At 45.3% G+C, this 21,502-nt stretch overlaps 1 protein-coding gene across 1 annotated transcript in view; it reads right to left on the bottom strand.

Moving 5' to 3' along the window:
• The window catches only part of LOC122806732 (valosin containing protein), a 1,741,209-nt gene that overhangs the window by 145,022 nt on the left and 1,574,685 nt on the right, over positions 1-21,502 (bottom strand). The window contains exon 16 of the mRNA XM_044077401.1: positions 5,950-6,104. Coding sequence (XP_043933336.1) covers positions 5,950-6,104 — 155 coding nt within the window. The remainder of the gene's footprint in view (positions 1-5,949; positions 6,105-21,502) is intronic.

The following is a 21,502-nucleotide window of genomic DNA, read 5'->3' as shown; positions in this document are numbered from 1 at the left end:
AGTATGATTGCTGCTGCCATGAGACCCAAGGTTTTTAGTACAAATCTGGCCTGAATCCTCTTGCACTGTAGTAAGACCTGCACATGTCGGCGAATGTCTGACGCTCTTTCTACAAAAAGTTTTGCAGACGGCTCTTTTGTATTTAATCTTGCACCTATAAAGGTTATAGACTGACAAGGCGACAATGCAGACTTTTCGAAATTTATTGAGATACCAAGCTTGGAGCAAGTTTGGATGGTATAATCCCTGGCTCGCAGTAGCTGATGCCTGGTGGAAGCAGTAAGGAGCCAGTCATCTAGATATGGAAACACCTGGAATCCTCGCCGTCTCAGGTGAGCCATAACCACTGCCATGCATTTGGTGAACACCCTGGGGGGCTGTGGTGAGACCAAAGGGCAGGGCTCTGAATTGATCGTGACTGGCTCCCAGCCGAAGCGGAGAAACCTTCTGGAGTGCTTGTCCATTTTGATATGGTAGTACGCATCCTGAAGGTCTATGGAGCACATCCAATTGTCCTGACCCAAAAAGGGTAGAATGGACTGAAGCGTGACCATCTGGAACTTCGTTCTTTGAACAGATTTGTTTAACCTGCTGAGATCCAAAATGGGTCTCCAGTCCCCCGTCTTTTTTAGTACCAAAAAGAACTTGGAGTAAATTCCGGATCCTTGCTGGTCTGCTGGGACTGGCTGGATGGCCCTTTTTTCTAGCAGTTTTGAAATTTCTGGCACTGCTTGTTCCCTTAGACCGGGTGGAACATCTGGAAGGGACTTGGTTGTTTGTACAGGGGTGTGGACAAAGGGGATTTTGTAACCCTTTGATATGATAGACCGTACCCATTTGTCTTGTGTGAGGAGTTGCCAGGCTTCTGGGTACAGTGACAATCTTCCACTGACTGCCTCCGAAGGTGGACAGTTGGGCAGCCCCTCAGGGGTGCTGAAAGGGTTTGTCAGAGAAAGATTCTCTACTACCCTGATTTTGTGGACCCCCTCTGCCCCTCAGGCGGCGTCTATTATTGTTCCCTTCCCTGCCCCTGGAGGGAAACTCGCCACGTGTCAGGCACGACTCCCTGGGGTTTCCGAAACCACATTTTCCCTCTCTTCTGACCTTTAGGGTATGGTCTAGAGGGAGTAGAAAAACGGACTCCCATGGCAGAGAGAGTCTTGCCTTCCTGCTCACACCTGGTAAGGGTATCCTTCACCTGTGGTCCAAACAGAGCCGAACCATCGAAGGGGGTACTGGTGAAGGAAGCCTTAAAGGGGTCAGCAAAGTTAATCGCATCCAGGCATGTCTTCTCAAAGCCACGCCTGTACCTGCGGCCCTACTCGCCCCATCGGCTGCATAAGAAATTAGTCGTATGGAGGAATTGACGATAGAGTTAAGGGTCGCCAGCTGGGAGTTAATCGTATCCTGAGCCCCCGCAGCTAATGGATCCTGAAGGGTATCACCCAGTTCCTTGAGAAGATCCCTTTGAAGGCGGGTGAAATGGCACAGACAATTCAGCGACCGCATGGAAAATGTCGCTGAGGAAAACATCCGCTTCCCGTACCTGTCCATTGTCCTAGACTCTATTAGGTGGATGGACAGGCACCAAAGGGTCAGCCAACTCCTTAGTGGCTGCTGCCAACACCATGGCATCAACGGGGACACTTTGTCAAAAATTGTTTGTTGGGTGGAGCTGTAATGAACTTAATTGGCCTGTGGGGAGTTGGGTTCCACTGTGCCCGGGGCTGACCACGCCCTTAGAGCCACTACTTCCATGAGCGGGTGGAAGGGCGAGAACCAAATGCGTCCAGGTATACCGACTCGTCCTCGGAAGGGTCAAGGGCAGTCCAGTTCCCCCTCTGCTTAAGGATCTCTAGGATGTCAGAAAAAGACATCCTCAGAGGGGGATCTTGGGGACCCTTCCGAATCCTCCAAGTCGGTATCAGACGTGACTGACTCGGGGGAGTCGACATGTTTCCTCTTACATTTTCTCTTCCAAGGGGGCTCCTCTGAATAATCAGGGGAGGCCTTGGAAGAGAAAGATACGCCCAATGGGGCGACCTGGAGCATCTGTTCTCCACGCTTGGGGTCAGGAGGGTGGACAGAAACCGATGCAGGCACCATGGGTGGAGGAGCCGAAGGGGCAGATAGAGGAGCCGACTCAGGAGTCAGCACGCTCATGACCTTGAAGGCACCCCCAAATCAGGCAGAGCAGAGGGTCCCCGCTCCGAAGAGACGTGAACCCCTCCAGGCACCGAGAGGGACGGCTCAGAGGCCGATGTCGGGGCCAAGCTCACCTGCGCCGAAGCCCAGAGAGGGAGAACGGGGTCGGACAAGGGTCCAATGCCACTCGCCACCTCGGAGCAGACAAGGGAGTCCCGGCGCAGGGATCCCTCCAAGGAAGGAACCAATGAAGAGATCGGAGCAGACGAAGGAGCTGAAATATGTGGTATCGGCTCAGTTTCCAAGATTCGAGCCCAAACCAGCTCCGGCTCTGAACACAAAGGGGAGTCGGAGAAGGAACTGCTGAAGACACCGGGACAGCCACAGTCTGTTGAGAAGGGCTGGTTAACACTTTGGCCAGGGCCTGTGATTTAAGGAGCCTACTAACCACCCTCTCCAAATCATGATCAGATAACCTGGAGGACCGAGAGGAGTGGGACCTATGGCTTCGTTCCGACTGAAGCAACGGTGACCTCTGAGCCGAACGAACAGATTCTAGGGAAGGGGACCTAGAACGTTTTCGGCCCAACGACTGTTCCGACACTAAGTCGGAGCCGATTGAGGTCTAGGGATGTTGGCTCCAGCCGGAGTTGAAGAGGAGGCAGATGTTCAGCCCGGCGACTGCTCCGAACTGGGAGCCGACAGCTTGGCGGGCTTTGAGGATTTCCCCGACTGAGGCTTCGCCGGGGATCCCTCTGGCTTAAGTAAGCCTCTCAAAAAAAAGCTTGTTCCTACGCTCCTGCAGGACTCTCGGGCTGAAGGCATGACAGACTGAGCAGCAGTCCTGCAGGTGTAGGGAACCCAAGCAATAAACACAAGAAGTGTGTGTGTGTCAGAGACATCTTCTGACAGCACGAGTCACACTTCTTGATGCCTGAAACTTTAGTATCCTTGGATATACTGGCCCGGGGATGCTAAAGAGAGAAAAATTAAACTAGTGCTTAAACAAGGCACACAGAAACACACACCCGCACTTAAGCTAACAATAATAACCACAAAAAACTATCACACACACTTAACTATCCTTAATAAAAATATACAAATACTACAAGGCTAAACACTACTCCTATAGGTACAAGGGTGGGGTTAGCCACTAATAGAGAGAAACAAGGGGGGGGTAGCCACTAATAGAGAGAAACAAGGGGGGGGTAGCCACTAATAGAGAGAAACAAGGGGGGAAGGGTAGAAACTCTAACAGAAAACGAGTTTCCTTAGTGGGACAAACTAGGGGATACACAGTCTAACTACACTACAAGGGAAAGAATCTATATACAAGAAAAAATACAAGGTAAATATTAGCTAGTAATACAAAAAAAAAAAGGATTAATACGACCTGGGCCAGTAAAAGCGCAACCTCGTAGCTGAAGCAGCAAACGAGATCTGGGTACCTAGCACCAAGCATTGTGGGATAAGGAGAGGCCTCGAGCCAGTAAATAGCTCTCGAGCTTTAGTAGATGGCAGAGTCGGAGCAGAGAATCGGCTCCGAACCAAACCAGCAAGTATGAAGGCGAGATAGACAACTTAACATCTTCAGTTCTGAAACTCGAAAACGAAAATTTCAGGAGTCGGCAGACTGGCACTTGCGAACTGCTTCTGCTTCGGGCACCACGCGGCAAGAAAGATTGATGTAATGGCGTCAGCTGCATGTTTTATACCCCTGACGACCTGCCGTCATGGAAGGGACAGCAACCGACGCAGGACCCAAGACTTTGTTAATCAGGCTGAGGGCAACATGCCAGCAGATTATCCAAATGAAATGACTGCAACAGTGAAACATGAACATCTAGGAAACACAGGTTGACAACATTCTATAAATTCAATCACCATGTGCCTAATGGTAAGAAAAGCAATCTACACTGGGCATCTCATAAATAAGATCATTGCATCCAAGACTAGGGAGGTTACAGCTCCACTGTACTTTATCCTTACCAGACCACTAAGAGTACAATGCTCCCTTCTGTATGTACCTCACTAGACACCTGCAGCAACTGGAGAGACCAGAGTTTTCTTACCAAGAAAATCCAGGGCCTCCAAACCATGACATAAATGGAAAGACTAAAAGCCCTGTCACTGTACTCTGCATCATAAAGGCTACTGAGAGGCGACCTGTGCCTGACCTACACAGTGGTCTCGGACCACACCCTAATGAGAATCTTGCACATTCGCAAATCAAATGGGAAAAGAACAAATCGCTCCAGAAAACTCAACCTAGCCTGTGACATCAACAGGACATAATGGACTCTGATCTCTCCCAGCAATTGCCGCTCCTCTGGAATAAGCTCCCACTTCATGTGAAGCAGAGCTCCTCAATGACCAAGCACAACTTTGACAACTGGATGGGTGACCGTAAATTCATCCTGGGGGGTGGCACCTATGTCCCTCATGGACATGGGCAATCAGTACTGATCACAGTATCACTTAACCGTCTAAACTTGGTTAATAAGGGTATTTGGGTTTTTACATGGCTAGTACTGTAAAGGCCCCAAGGTCATTAGCCTAGTAAACTCCTATGAACCTAGTCATTTTTATAAGGGTTACATTGTAAGAGAGGTCTTTCAAGATGTCAAACACCAAACTGGAGAACCAGAAAAAGCTCTCAGCATAAGGAAGTTGACTATAAATTGTCAGCATACTGGAAATATTAAGTGAAAAAAGAGCAAAGCTAAAAGTGGACAGACACCAGAAGGTAGAAGCATGGGGGAGGGGAGGCTGGGTGATACAGGATTTGAAGAGTACACTTATGTTACAACCTCCAAGCCATTACTGGAACCAGAGAAGAGTATTGCCAGTCATTTATGATCTAAATAATACATGCCAAATTAAGCTTTAACCAGGTCAACCAGTACTGTGGTGTTAACCACATTGTGCTATAAATGCAAATATGGACATGTGGCAGTGGTGTGCACAGCAGGCAGGGTTAGGTTATTTTGGGTACAGGAATGATGGCAAAGGCCTTCAACATATCTACTCATGTGCCAATACAGAAGGTGTTGCCATAGTGGCATTGGGCCAGTACATGAAGCCCTGATTACAACCAGTGTTCAGAGGCAATGCTGAAAGACCTAGGCAAGACAGCATGGTAGAAAGTTGGCTGATACTGTCACACCCACCCTAGGAGAAGAGAAGCTGTCTCTCACTGCACTGGCAACACCAACCGGAATGGAGGTTTATCACTTGTAGTCTGATCCTAGCACCACCACTCTGCATAGCTTTGCGTCACTCACACCAAGGGCTAGCATATGTGGCAAAACGTTATGTGCACTTGTGCAAAAGCAGCACTTGTGGAGATTATGAAAAGCCACCCAAGAGATACTGGTTACAGCCATATAAAAACCCTGTTTGAGCTTGCATATGATAGCACTGCTTCCAATAAATGCAATCCTCATCCTAAGGAAATGACCCTGCTGTAGGCTTTCACCAAGGTGTAGGGTTATGCACAAACCTACAAAAAAGTCTTAGATGCATTGTCAGAGGAGAAGCCGAACAAACAAATGCACTCATTTGCTATCAAGAGGACAGTACTGCAAGGACAGAGGAGTTCAGGATATAGACTCCAACCTGCACCCAGTCATCCCTTGGGTTTAATACGTTTAGCCATTTACTTATTACAGAGTGGAATAACACAATGGAAGGCAAGGTTAGTTTTCTAATTTATTGATGGATGCAGTGAGGCTTGATTAAAGAAAATTACTATTTTGGTTGATATAACTAAGTATGCAGCAAAATCTAAAGCAGAGGTCATACCTGAAGCTGCCAAATCCACGGCTTTGCTGTAAGGTCTGTGCAAACATTTCATACTTTCGGATATCATTGTCACTGACAGAACGCCGTGCAAAACGCATTGCTTCTTCAAAGTGATCTCTGCGAATTTCAGGTACTGGATCATCCTCTTCTACCTCCTGTATGTAACAAATGAGAAGATAAGAAACGCTAGAACAAATTTCTGCAAGACCAAGAACCTTGTGTATTTATTCATGTGCGTATTAACTTGATTGGTGAACTGATCCTTGAACCCTATTAAGCCACAAACAGAGTGCATACAGCTCAATTACATAGAAATCGCATAGTTCACTTCATAACAGAATTACATATACATCGCAACTTAATTTCATGGCAAAGAATTTACAATGTTACATACCACTGGAACTGCTCAAGTCTTAAAAGAAGATATACACTAATTTACAAGTTTCCTACCTCACTTTTACAGAGTTAACTGAACGTTCTTATAGTATACATGAGATTTAATCTGGGCCACATTCAATATATACAAATTGCACAGCAAGTCGGCATATGAATGCGGTGGAAGACAGCTGTAATAAACTATGAATTCAATGTCACAAAGGGACTAGAATTTTAGGCTGAAGCAAAATTTATTACCATCAGCAAGTCTTTAACCCCTGAATTTCAGGCTGCAAGTTATTTCTGTACAAAGACCATGGCAACACACGTGCTAAAAATTTACAGAACTATAAACAGTGCTTCCCCATTTATTTCAGTTACAGATAAATGTGTTTCTAATACAATTTTTGTCCATTACACTGCTGTCTAAAAACCTGCTTCAGAAGTGAAAAGGACGGTACAGATGACTAACTCTGGCTACCTAGAACCATACCACCCTCTCGGATCATTACTTATTTTTGGCTTCCCTGAACCACACTTTCAGTGGCACTATTATTTTTTTTTTTAATTTACCTGCCTAGACTGCCGCTTCATCCTCAACTCCAGGTCCACTTCCTCAGTTTTCCAGTCCAACACACCACACTCAAAAGTTCCTTTTACTATTATCTCACTACAATTTGGGGCGGATTACATTCAAGAGTCTGTTCCCTATGAAAGTGTTTAGCCATGGTAATGGGAGCACTCCCTCTTCTAGTGCAACCCTTTTCATGTAGTAATTAGACTAACTTGCACTACGGGAAGGTGTGTCTGTGTAAGTATCAAGAAAGGAAGAAGTCCTCCACTCTTCATTCATGGAAAGAATAACTTGATACGGTTGGGGGCTTAAACTCATGTAACAGAAAAACCTGCATTCAGATACATATTTAAAAATATTCTTTCACAGGCAAGGAATTAAAGTGCTAATAATTTGGCTCTGTATTAATAAATAACCTTTCGACTATAGTGTTACTTTGTGTGCATGTATTTTATATATATATATATACATACACAAAATATATACACAATTACACACACATATATAAAATCTATTTATATTACAAACATTGGCATAGGTAAAAAAATCCATCTTAAGCGCACTAAGTGCAATTTATTAGCCAGTTACATGTATTAAAATACCTTACAATTTCTCATTAAAAAGAATGAAAGACTAAAACACATACGAGACATCATACTATTCATTAGCATGCCATCATACCTCTCCCAAAGCAGGTCATAGTTAGCCAATCCACGTCTTGTTACTATATGCAAGTCATCTTCTAAACTTGGGGGCTATTCTTGTTCCAGTTGTGCACACTTCCACAGAGAAGGCTGCAGAGTACAGCTGTGACAACTTCAGGTGCAACTGCTGAGGCAGAATGCACATTAGGTGGCTCTGTGATTTCTGAAAAGTAAGTGCACTGCTCATTTTGATTTTTTTTTTTTTTTAAATTCTACGAATGCAAAATGGACTGTGTACACTGCAGAGAAGGTAAAGCAATGACTATCTGTATTGTTGAGGGGTAGCAATACTGTAAAGTATCAAGATCTTCAGTAATTTCAGCAAGTCACCCTGAAGTGGAAGTGTGACTGATCACTCCTGTACAGCACTCAGAAAAAGCTGTGTTCTGAGCATTTGTGGTGTGAGGTGAAGACATGGCAAGAGCTCCCAAGAAAACTGGCAGCACAAACAATCAGTCAGTCTGGAAAAAAATGCACTTTTAAAAACTAAACAGGGCTGGGTTTATGGTCATACGTAAATGTGAAATACAAAAATGGCATGGTGCAGGGGGACAACTAAACTGATTACCATGCCTGAAACAGTGGCTAACATACTCTGCTCTTACCTGTAGAGCTAGTCTTTTAAAGAAGCAGAATTTTACTTATTCAGATGTTCTTTGCCAGGTTAAACATACTAAGCCAAGCCCATTTTCAAAGGCAATCTAAGGAGAGGTACGCCCCAAGATAAGATGAATGAAAATCTACAGTAATGCTCTACATTTCTGTAGATATCTTACAAAAAAGTTTACAACAGGCAGCACATACTAGGTAATACAAAAGAAAATGTCAACAGTACGTAAAAAAACAAATTCAACATACTATAAAATATATAAGAGGTCTGAATCACAATTACAGCACTGTAGTTATCTAACATGGAGAAACTAATGTACTGAAACTATACACATGGAAAAGTATCATAGATAGCAATGTTATTTGTATGAGCTATTAGTTACATAAAAAAACAAAGTACAGTTAAATGCAATTTTTTAAGAAAATATTCAACTTTAGATATTGAGCTAACACCGACTACTATGGAGTTGTGCATAACTTACAACACATGAAAATAGATGGAAATATTTTACATAACTACACAGGCATTGAAACAGCAGGCAGTGAGATTTGAATTTTTTTTTTTTTTTTTTTTTTTTTAAGAGAGAGAAGGTAATCCTTACACTGAATGTTAGACTGTTGAAATGCAATACAAGAAAGTTTGTTGTACACGGTTTCCAAACTTGGTACGTTACTTAATTGCTTGTTCTGCAACTGCCAGCAATCTAAAACTTTTTTTTTTTTTTAAACAAAACAAGGCTTGGATTTTCTGGAGAAACTACAGTTGTGTGCACTTATCATAAATGTAGATGTTAGAGTGTATTCACTGTTGCAGTCATCACACTTGGGTTATCTGCCTCCAGGTAGCCCCTCAGTCAGCCGGAATACCAGATACTTAGTATTTCTGCGTCGGTTGCTGTCACTCCAGGACTGACGGCAGGGGTATAAAAACAGGCAGCCAACACCATTACATCAGTTTTTCTTGCCGCAAATGTCAGCAGTCCCCCAATAGGGAGCTAAGCTATGGTGGGAAAATCACCACCAGTAAAAAGTAAATACCAATATCAGTACCCCTTGCAAGGGGTGAGAAATATACACAGAGAGGAGAGACACAGAAGGGGGCTGGAGGGAGGGTAACCAGGACTGCAACAGTGAATACACTAACATCTACATTTATGGTAAGTGCACATAACTGTACTATGTTCTTCATGTTTCACTGTTGCAGTCATCACAATTGGGTTGATTCTCAAAGCTGTAGAAAGGGTGGAGGCAGTCAAGATGAGTTTGGGCTGGCTAGTATGCCCTGCAGGACTGCAGTTGCAAAATTCGCCCTGGATTTGGAAAATACAGACAAGGTGGGTAATGCTTGGTGAAGGTGTGTACAGAACTCTATGTAGCAACCTCCAGAATGTCCCTGGTAGGGACTCCCTGAGGAATGCTGCAGAGGTCGAAGCTGCCCTAGTGGAATGTGTTCTGACCCCCCCTGAGGGGTTGGTTTCCCATGGTGTTTTTAGCAGAAATGGATACAGTGTGCTATCCATTTGGAAATAGACTTGCCCTCTGCCCCTGGTGCAAAACTGAGTACTAACTGGTCAGATTTCCTGAAGGGCTTAGTCCTAATCCAGGTAAAATCTGAGCTGTCTGTGCACGCCCAAGGAGTGCAGGATTCTTTCCCCTTTATTCTGAGGATTAGGGAAGAAGACTGGCAAGTGAATAGATTGGTTGAGAGCCACACTCGACACCACTTTAGGCATAAAGGAAGGATTACTCCTGAGGGAAACCCTGCTAGCATGAAAAATAATGAAAGGTTCCGCAGCCATCAGTGCTTGTAGCTCAGACACTTTTCTAGCTGAAGTAAGGGCCAGAAGCAATGCTGTTTTCCAAGAAAGAAATTTTAACTCTGTTGACGCTGCAGGCTCAAAAGGGGGTAGTGTGAGCTTTTCCAGTACAAAGGTAAGGTCCCAAGCAGGGGGGGGGGGTGCTCCCTTGGTGGCCTTAAGTTGTTTGTCCCCCTCAGGAATTGTTTGAGAGGATGAGAGAAGAGGGGTGGGGGCTCAGTGTTGTAATGAGCAGAGATGGCAGAAGCATGGATCTTAATTGAGAAGGATAGGCCTCTGTGGAGTAAATCTGCTAAATAGTCCAGGATTAGAGGTAGGGAGGGCAGAGTTGTGTCCTCTCCTTTAGACTGAATCCAGGAGCAATACCTTTTCCACTTATCAGCATAGGATTTCCTTGTACTGGGTCTTCTGGCTTCCAGAATGACATCCAGCACCTGCTTGCTTAGGCAGGTCACTGGGGGAGAATTCAAGGGATAATCCAGGCTTGTAAGACTCCGGGTTTGCAGTTGTGGATGCAAGATCTGCCCCCCTGCTGTGCAAGGAGGGTTGGGCTCTGGGGTAGGTGCCAGGCTGGCACCGGTAACAGGTTGCGCAGTAATGGGTACCAGTGCTGGTGTGGCCAGTCTCTCCTGTCCTATCTTCAGCAATATTCTTGAGAAAAGGGGCAGAGGGGGAAATGCACAGATTGAGAGGTTTACCCACTGGAAGGATAGGGCATCCACTTTCCAGGCTCTGCTGTGAGGTGTCCTGATGCAGAATTTTCTGAGCTGGTGACTGCAGGTGGAGGCAAAGATCTACCTCTGGGGTCCCCCCATTTCTGAATCACAAGGCTAAAGGTGCTGGGCTCTAATTGCCACTCGTGTGGGTCTACCGAGATTTCTGCTTAAGTAGTCTGCCAGTGAGTTTTATTTGCCTGGCAGGAATGGAGTTTGCAGATAGACCTGCATGTCCAAGGCCGTGTTTCAGGCCATGGTTAGCCTGCAGAGTGGGTAAGAGTGGGTTCCCCCTGCTTGTTGATGTACCACATAACTGTGGTGTTCTGTTTTTATTAGCAGAGGTCCTGGTGAGAGTAGGGATCTGAAAGCTGTTATAGCATGCTGAACAGCTATCATCTCGTTTTGGTTGATGTGCAGATGAACTTGTCTTGGGCTCCAGTGGCCCTGAAGCACTTGTCGCCCAGGCGTGTCCCCCAGACATAGTCTGATGCGTCTGTGGTTAGGGTCTGGGCGGTGTGGGGTTGAGTAAAGGGAAGTCCCTTACTGTGGTTGCATGCTGCTGCCCACCAAAGAAACTGTGTCCTTAGACAAGGTATGATAGGAATGACAGCTTCCAGGTCCTGAGAATGTTGTACCCAAAGACATTAAGTACCATTGAAGTTTCCTCATACGCAGTCTGAGACATGGAATTAGTAGTATGCAAGAGGCAATGAACCCAAGGGCCTGCAGGATTTTCCTTGCGGATAGCTGGGTTCTGGTGGCCATTTGAGTGAAGTAGCCTGTCAGATAGGCTTGTTGTTCTGGAGTAAGGAATGCCATCTGGGATGCTGTGTCCAAGCTTGCTCCCAGGAATATAACCTTTTGGCTGGGGGCTAGTTTTGATTTCTTTTCATTGATAGTGTACCCCAGGGAGATTAGAAGTTTTTTTTTTTTTTTTTTTTTTTTACAAATGTCAGGTGCTGCAACAATATTCCTGTCTGCCTGAATCAGTCGTCCAACTACGGGTAAATTTGAATTTTTCTCTGCAGTAGGCAATGGCTGGAGCCAGGCATTTTGTGAATACTCTGGGAGCAGTGGATAAGTGCGGAGAACTGATAATGCATAGATTCTGCCCCGAGAATGGAAAGATCTAGGATTGGGCACCAGGTGCCCTCTTTTCTGGATACCAGGAAAAGTCTGGAATAGAACCCTTGACCTATCTGTTCTGCAGGAACTGGTTGAATAGCCCTTATGGCGAGAGCAGGGATTGAACTTGGTTTTGTGCCTCTGCCAACTGGTTTGGAGGAAGGTCTGGGAACCCTTTTGGGGTTGGCAGTGTGTGGAAGTAAAATTTGTACCCCTGGGATACAATGATGAGGACCTATCGGTCTTACGTGATGGAAGTCCAGTTTTTTGCATGATGGACAAGTTTTCCTCCTAGGGGCATGAGCAGTTGGGCAGAGGTGGGGAGTGGAGTTAAGTCATTGTGAATTCTTTCCGTAAGGGGGTGGCTTAGCACTCAGTTTTTGAAGTGGAGGCACTCCATTGCTTAGATCTCTGCATACCTTGAAACTGTAGTCTGGGGGGGGGGGGTCTGTTTCCCCTGGGTCTAGTTTGAGATGGCCTAGAGGTGGCTGGAAAGGACCAATGCTTCAAGAGGCAATGCCTACTGAATCTAGGTGTCTGTACTTGCAAGAATTCTTTGCCTGTCTGCATATATTTAGCTTTTTCTTCCATCTTTAAGAACCTCTTCTGCTTTGGTGCCATACTGTCCTTGTTCAAAGGAGCATCTAGTAATTTTGATTTGACATTGTCTGGCAAGGTCTGCTCCTTAAGCAAAGCATGCCTTCTCAGTACAGAACCAGTGATTGCTGCCCTGCAAGATGCTTTTAGGGCATCAAAGCTACATTGCAAAGTATGCTTGTTGACTTGGCTTGCAGAATGCATAAGCTCTTGTAATTCTTTGTCTGCACAGTCTGTAAAGGTAGCTAATTTTTGCTTAATAAGTTCCATGATATGTTACTGGCACTTTAGCACGTGAAACTGGCAATTCAAAGCCATAATGGCGGGGGTTGCAGAGGTGTATACTTTCTTACCCTATCGGTCTAAAGCTCGGGAATCCCTGTCCAAAGGGGTGGGATTCTTAGCTGTAGTTGCTTTGATACCTTCAGGCCCCTGGGAGATGACTTCTGGGTCAGCAGTGGGATATTTGAAAAGGAATTTGAGAGAGTCAGGAACTCTATAGTACCTGTCTGGTTTCCTAGGAGCAGGGATAAAGTATCAGGAGTTAGACTGGATTCCATAAAGACATCCACAGCATCCAGGACTGGGGGTATTGCCAAAGGCCTATGTTGTGGCAAATCTAGAAATTCTGAGCCTCTTTTTGGACGGAGGATAGTCTTGACATTCCCAGTGGAAATGCTCTCTTAAAGTATGTAAGGTTTCACCAAAAGAAAAATCCTCTGGTGGAGAAGCAGAGGGAATTGATTCCTCTGCATCAGAATCCTCATAAGCAGAAAAAGGCATCTTCATAATCAGATACCACAGAGTCGGACTCTTAGTCTGACAAAGCTGCAGGGGACAGGTTCTCTTAGCAGGGGAAGACTGGCTTCCCCTAATTAGCATAAGGTATTCTGCCATTTTAAGCATTTGATGCTGTGGCAAGGAAGCAGGTGCTTGAGTTTGGGTCATCGTTTGTTTAGGCATAGCTCGTACTCTTGGCCTTAGAAACTCTAGTTTTAGATAGAATTGAAGATGCAAAAGTAGTCTGTGTCAAATATCAGTAGAGCGAAGAACTTCCTCAGAAGCCGGTGCCTGCTCTGGACCCATCCAAGGTAGAGACATCCGCAGGTTCCATAGTTGGGAGTCTTGCGGCATACCGGACTCCAAATGATTCTCGGTAGAGGCCTGCAAATCCAATGAAGCGGCCATCAGGGGCTGCAAAAGCACCTCACTGAGTATCAGCGAACTGGTGACTAGCTTAACGGAAATGTCGTCAGCAGTTTTGGACCTATGCAGTCTGTTTTTATCCTTATTTTTTTTTTGGAATATCGGTAGTCGGTGGCTTACCGAAGCCATTTCAGAATACGGAGATCGAGAAAGTACAGTTGTGTACACTTAACATAAATGTAGATGACAAGAGTGTATTCACCGTTGCAGTCATCTCACTTGGGTTATCTGCATGCAGGTAGCCCTCAGTCAGCTTGAATACCAGAGTCTTGGGATTTCTGCGTTGGATGCTGTCGCTTCTTCCATGACGTCAGGGGTATAAAACAGGAAGCCGACACCATTACAACAGTTTTTCTTGTCCCAGATGTCAGGAGCCCCCAAACAGGATACGAATACATGGTAGGGAACACCACCAGTAAAAAGTAAATACCACTGCCATTAAAAATGGCCATAAAGAGGAGAGGTAGAAAGGATAAAGAAAAAAGTACAGTTGTGTACACTTACCATAAATGTAAATGTTAGAGTGTATTCACTGTTGCAGTCATTACATTTGGGTCATCTGCCTGCAGGTAGCCCTCAGCTGGCCTGAATTTCAAAGTCTTGGATTCATGCGTCGGATGCTGTCACTTCTTCCATGACGTCAGGTCGTCAGGGGTATAAAACATGCAGCAGATGTCATTACATCAGTTTTTCTTGCCCGAGATGTCAGGTGCCCCCATAATGGGAAGCAATTATATATTAGGTTACACCTCCAACAAAAAGCAAATACACCAGAAAGCTTAAATACACCAAAGGAGGAAGGTAGAGCCAGAAGTTGAGAAGTCAGGGGGCAGGAGGGGAGGGTAACCAGGACTGCAACAGTGAAAACACTAACATCTACATTTATGGTAAGCGTACACAACTGTACTATGTTCTTAGTGTTTCAATGTTGCAGTCATTACATTTGGGTTGATTCCCAAAGATAAGGAAGGGAGGAGTAATTTAGAGAGCATTACGACCAGCTATTAAGCCCTGCAAGACTGCAGTGGCAAAAAGTACAGTTTTGTACCTACCATAAATGTAGATGTTCGAAGATCCACATTGCTGCAGTCCTTACACTTTGGTAGTCCGCTGTCCTCGGTCGGCCCGAATATCAAAGTATAAGGCTGACGTCAGTCAAGGCGCATTTGACTGACATCAGGACGTCAGGGTACAAATGCGCATGACCGACGTCATATCCTCAGTCTTTTCTTGCCGCAGATGTCAGAAGATCCTAAAAATAAAGGTCAAAACCAAAAGACAGCAAACAACCAACCACCCTTGCACTAATTATATGTACAATATATACAATATACACAATATTTACAACCCAACCCACACAACCACCTCTAACTACAGAGGGGAAGGAGGGAGGGTAAATTGGACTGCAGCAATGTGGATCTTCGAACATCTACATTTATGGTAGGTACAAAACTGTACTATGTTTTTCATCTCACATTGCTGCAGTCCTTACACTTGGGTAGAATCCCAAAGCAGAGATAAGGGAGGATGGCCAAACTATAAGGAAGCAGGAGCTGCCAAAATGCCCTGCAAAACAGCAGTGGCAAAACCAGCCCTGGATTTAGAGTAAAGTGGTAGGTGATAATGCCTAGAGAAAGTATGCACTGAACTCCAAGTAGCTGCCTCCAAAATATCCTTGGTTGCCACCCCTCAAAAAGCTGTCAAGTGGCAGTAGCCCTAGTGGAATGAGGCCTAATCCCAGCTGGAATCTCCTTGCCATGATGGGAATAACAGAAGGCAATGCAAAACCCAATCCACTTAGAAATAGTTTGTTTTGACACAGGCTTGCCCTGAGAACTCAAAGCAAAAGAAACAAATAACTGCTGAGACTGCCTGAACCCTTTAGTTCTGTCCAAATAATATCGCAACTGCCTGTGTACATCTAAAGTGTGCAAAATCTTTTCCCCTTTATTTTGGGGATTTGCATAAAAAGTAGGCAAATGAATAGTTTGGTTTAAAGCCACACTAGAAACCACTTTAGGCATAAAGGAAGGATTAGTGCGTAAAGATACCCTATCCTTATGGAAAATTAAGAAAGGCTCAACCGCCATAAGGGCCTGTAATTCAGAAACCCTTCTTGCAGAGGTAATGGCCAACAAAAAGCAGTCTTCCATGATAAATATTTCAACTCAGTAGTAGCTGCAGGCTCAAAAGGTTGTAGAGTGAGTTTCTCCAACACAAAATTGAGATCCCAAGCAGGAGTAGGAGCTCTCGTGGGGGTCTTATATTCTTTGCCCTCTAAGAAATTGCTTGAACAAAGGATGAGAAAACAATGGTGGGTCACAGTCATAGTGAGCTGAAATTGCTGCAGCATGAACCTTAATAGAAGAGAAGGACAAACCTTTGTCCAGTAACTCAGTAAGATATTGAAGAGCCACACTTAAATTAGGCTCAGAAACATCAAAATCCTTTGCTGCACTCCAAAATAAAAATCTCTTCCATTTATCTGCGTACACTTTCCTTGTACTAGGCCTTCTAGCTTCCAAAATCACATTCAAAACTTGTTGTGGAAGTTGAGACCCTCTATGGTTCAAAACAGAATACGCCAGGCTGTTAGGTGAAGAGAGTGAAGTTTGACATTGAGCAAATGACTGTCCTCCTGGGACAACAGGTGTGGAATCGAAGGCAAAGGCCATGGAGGCTTCCGTACCAGACTTCTCAGTAATGGGTACCAGTGCTGTCGAGGCCAATCTGGAGCTATTAAAATCATCCTTGGCTTGTCCTGTCTGACCTTTAGAAGTACCTTTGGGAGGAGAGGCAGAGGTGGAAAGGCATACACATGAAGATTGCTCCAATTGAAAGAAAGAGCATCCACTTTCCAAGCTGTGGGATGAAACCTTTTCGAGCAAAACTTTGGCAGCTGATGGTTTAGTGGAGAAGCGAACAGATCTATGTCTGGAGTTCCCCGTGACACTGTCAATTTCTGAAATACATGAGGATCCAATTTCCACTCGTGGGGATCCATAATTCATCTGCTCAACACATCTGCTAAGGAGTTCTGTGCTCCCGGCAGAAACCTTGCCTGAAGATTGAGCTGTAAACTGAGAGCAGTCTCCCACAAAATCATTGCTTGCCTGCATAGAGGATAAGAATGTGTTCCCCCTTGCTTGTTGATGTACCACATGACAGTTGTGTTGTCTGTTAGAATCAACACCTGCCCTGGAAGAAGTAAATCCTTGAAAGCTATTAATGCAAACTGGACTGCTAACCTCTCCTTCAGGTTGATATGTAGATGTTGTAGTCTGGCAGGCCACTTGTCTTGTATCCACTTTCCATTTAGATGAGCTCCCCAAGCTTTGTCTGAGGCATCTGTCGTTAAAATCTGACTCGCCTCTGGCGGGTCACAGAGAGTCCCTTGTTTAGGTGACATTCCTGAGCCCACCACAAAAATTCCTTTTGAATGCAAGGTATTATTTGAATGACAGTGTCCAGATCCTGGCAGTGCTGTGTCCATACATTTTTGAGATACCATTGCAGCTTCCTCATATGCAGTTTGGCATTGGGAAGCACCAGAATACAAGATGCCATGAACCCTAAGGCTTGAAGGACTGTCCTTGCAGTCAGCCCGGACTGATGAGAAAGTTGATGGAAGTAAAGGGAAAGATTCTTTTGTTTGTCCGGGGTCAAAAAGGCCAGCTGGGATGCTGTATTCAGTCTTACACCCAGAAAGCACATGTCCTGAGAGGGTACTAGACTGGACTATTTCGTTCACAGAATACCCCAGGCATCTTAGCACTGCTATCACATATTCCAAATGATGAAGAAGCTCTTCCCTTCCTTGAGCCAGAATCAGGCAATCGTCCAAATAAGGATAGATCTGTATTCCTTTTAGCCTGAAGAAAGCTATCACTGGAGCCAGAACTTTCGTGAACACTCTGGGCAGTAGATAAGCCAAAGGGCAATGCAGAGAACTGATAGTGAGAAGTCCCAGCTCAGCAGATACTTCCTGCAACTTAGTCTGATAGGAACATGAAGGTAAGCCTCCTTGAGATCCAAAGTTACCATCCAATGATCTTTGCCCAGCAGAGGTAAAAGCTGTTGTAACGTCAACATTTTGAACTTGGGAATGTCCAGATAAGTGTTGAGGATAGATAAATCCAAAATTGGTCTCCACGTGTTCCCCTTCTTTGGTACTAGGAACAGGCGAGAATAAAATCCTAGGCCCACTTCTAGCATAGGGACCGGCTGTATGGCCCCTAGTTGAAGTAACAGAGAAATTTGCTTGTGAGCCTCTATTCTTTGTTGAGGAGGAGCGTCTGGCATGCCTCTGAAAGGAGGCAAGGTATGGAAATAAAACCTGTAACCGTGGTGTATGATATCCAATACCCATCTGTCTTGGGTAATTAAACTCCAATTTTCTTTGAAAAGTGCCAACCTTCCTCCCAAAGGTGCTGCCAGCCGAGAAGGCTCTGGCAGCTGAAAAGGGAGCTCATTGAGTCTGTTTACGAAAGGACTGACCCCTGCCCTCACCTGAAGACTGTGCTGGAGAACATCCTGTTCTAGGCCTGAAAGAGCCCTGAGCTCTGCCCCTACCACGTCTAGATCTACCCCTAGACTGGGAATCATAAGAAGGATCGTCCACCCTTTAGCAGGCCAATTTCTACTAAACTTTGGAGGCTGAACCTGCAAAAAATCTTTAACAGTCTGCATAGACTTAGCCTTGTCTTCCATTTTCTTTAAAACTGCCTCAACAGGAGAACCAAACAACACATCAGATTGTAAAGGAGCATCTAAAATCCTAGTTTTAACATGGTCAGATAAATTTTGATCCCTCAGCCAGGCGTGCCTGCAAAGAACTGACCCAGTGGCAGCCACCCTAGATGAGGCCTGTACAGCATCAAAACCACATTGCAAAGAATGCTTACCCACCTGTTCAGAAACATGTACTAAATCTTGTAACTCTTTACAATCAATACCTTCCGCCAGAGCATCAACCTTAGACTTCAATTGTGAAAGGAGATAGTTTTGGTATTTCAACATGTGAAACTGGCAATTCAAAGCCCTCATAGCTAGAGTGGAAGAAGTATAAACTTTCTTTCCCCATCTATCCAAGGCCCTGGCCTCTATCTGCAGGAACCGGATTCTTGACAACAGAAGCCTTAACACCTTTAGGCCCCTGGCTAACAGTTTCTGGGTCTGCCCTAGGACTCTTAAAAAGATACTTATGAGCTTCAGGCACCCTGTAATACCTATCCGGTTTAACAGGAGCAGGAGGCAAAGAATCAGGATTAAGAAAAGCCTCTGTAAAAACATCTTCCACTACATCCAAAACAGGAGGTATAGCCAAAGGCCTATGCTGGGGTAAAAACAAAAATTCCCTAAGCCTTTTCCTGGAATCAGAGAAGTCCTGACCTTCCCACTTAAAATGCTCCCTCATGGAATGAAGAGTTTCTGAAAAAGACAAATCCTCAGGAGGAGAAGCAGAAGGAGTAGAATCATCCACATCAAAATCAGAATAAGGAGAGTACTCCTGCAAGTCTTCAGCCGAAGACTCTGAAACATCCGAAGCCTGCTCAAAACTCCCTAGCTCAGGCTCCACCCTAGGTCTCATCAGGAGGGGGCAAAGAACCCCTAATCAAAGTAATCAAATCTTCTGCCATTTTAAGCATATGCTTCTTGGGCACAGTTCCAGAAGAACTAGGGTGACACCAACTGAAGCTAAACCTGGCCTGCCTCTAGGAGAAGCCTTGGAAACAGAAGGAGAGGGCCTAACCACCCTAGGCAGGGAGGAGTATAGTAACCTGAGAAGCCCCTCACCCTGACCTGCCTCCTGAGAGGCCACATCCTGCAATAACAAAGTCTCTCCCTGGGAACCCAAAGAAACCTCCGGTGGAACCACCGGCTCCACCGACACCTCTAAAGAACCCGGCGTTGATGCAGACGGTTCTTCTAGCCTAGGCTTAACTGCTTTGTCCTTGCGCTTCTTGAAGAAGCGGGCGTCGGAGCATCCGGCGGCATTTTATAATTGCACCGCTTCGAAGACTAACCTGGCACAATCTAATCTCCTCTTTATAGTGCGCTTATTGAATCTAGCACAAAGCGACACCCAACAACGTCATGCTCAGGCCTAAACAAGGAATACACAAAGTATGATAGTCTCTATGCGGTATCTGTTTCCCACAAGAAATACAATTATTCACTTTTCTGACATCCGGTAAACCACTGAGGCAAGAAAAAACTAAAATATTCTAGCGGGTACTTAGCCAACTTTGACTCGGTCTGAAACTCCGAAATCGAAAAATTTCAGAACGCCAACCGGCACTTGCAATACTGCTTCTGCATCGGACCATGCGGCAAAAAAGACTGGGGATATGACGTCGGTCATGCGCATTTGTACCCTGACGTCCTGATGTCAGTCAAATGCGCCTTGACCGACGTCAGCCTTGCACTTTGATATTCGGGCCGACCGAGGACAGCGGACTACCCAAGTGTAAGGACTGCAGCAATGTGAGATGAAGAACATCTAGCTCTGGATTTAGAAAAAATAGGCAAGTGGCAATGTTTGAAGGTATGTACAGAGCTCCAGGTAGCAGCTTCTAGGATGTCCGTGGTAGGGGCACCTCTGAGGAAGGCTGTAGAGGTAGATGCAGCCCTGGTGGAATGTGATCTTATCACCTGTGGGATAATTTTTCCATGGTGCTTATAGCAGAAATGAACGCAATGAGCTATCCATTTAGAAATGGTTTGCTTTGAAATGGCCTTCCCCTCTGCACCTGCAGCAAAGCCAACTAGCAGCTGTTCTGATTTTCTGAGAGGCTTGGACCTGTCAAAATAAAATCTAAGTTGTCTGTGCATGTCCAAAGAGTGCAGTATTCGTTCACCTTTGTTTTGTGGGTTTGGGAAAAAAAGTAGGCAAACGGAATGATTTAGGGCCACACTAGACACCACCTTGGGCATAAAGGAAGGATTGGTCCTGAGGGAAACCCTGTCTGCATCGAAGATAATGAAGGGCTCCATTGTCATGGGCGCCTGTAATTCAGACACTTCTAGCTGAAGTGATGGCTAGAAGGAAGGCTGTTTTCCAAGAAAGGAATTTCAACTCTGCAATTGCAGCTAGCTCAAAAGGAGGGAGAGTGAGCTTTTCCAATACAAAGTTAAGGTCCCAAGCTGGAGTAGGGGCTCGCCTGGCGGGTCTTACATTTTTGGCCCCTCTGAGGAACTGCTTTAGCAGGGGTGAGAGAAGAGGGCTGGTTCAGTATTATAATGTGCTGAAATGGCAGAGGCATGACTTTTAATTGATGAGGACAGGCCCTTGTGGAGCATTTCTGTTAAGTACTGAAGAATATGAGGTAAGCTTGGGCACTGTGCCCATCCCCTGAGTTGGCTCCAGGAACAGTATCTTTTTCACTTTTCAGCATAAGATTTTCTAGTGCTAGGCCTCCTTGCTTACAGAATAACATCGAACACCTGCTTATTGAGGGATGCTATTGGAGAGCTCAAGGAATTAGCCAGGCTGCAAGGTTCAGGGTTTGAAGCTGAGGGTGCAGAACCTGGCCGGCCTGCTGGGATTGCAGGGAAGGTGTCTGAGGTAGGTGCCATGGCTCCAGCAGTATCATACTGCACAAGAGGGGGTACACCAATGCTGGCGTGGCCAGTCAAGTGCAATCAGTATTGTCCTTGGTTTATCCTGTTAGATCATCAGAACCTTCGAGAGGAGAGGCAGAGGGGACAAGGCATAAACAGAGACGCTTTCCCAGGTAAAGGACAGGGCATCCACTTTCCAAGCTTGACTGTGGGGAGTCCTTGTGCAGAATGTCCAACTGGTAGTTCTAGGGGGAGGCAAACAGGTCT

The sequence above is a fragment of the Protopterus annectens genome, chromosome 1.part1 (genome assembly GCF_019279795.1).
Source record: "Protopterus annectens isolate FY-2018-M chromosome 1.part1, PAN1.0, whole genome shotgun sequence".
NCBI classification, from domain to species: Eukaryota; Metazoa; Chordata; order Ceratodontiformes; family Protopteridae; genus Protopterus; species Protopterus annectens.
The sequence above is the reverse complement of the archived record's forward strand: the minus strand, read 5'-3'. Positions and strand labels throughout refer to the sequence as shown.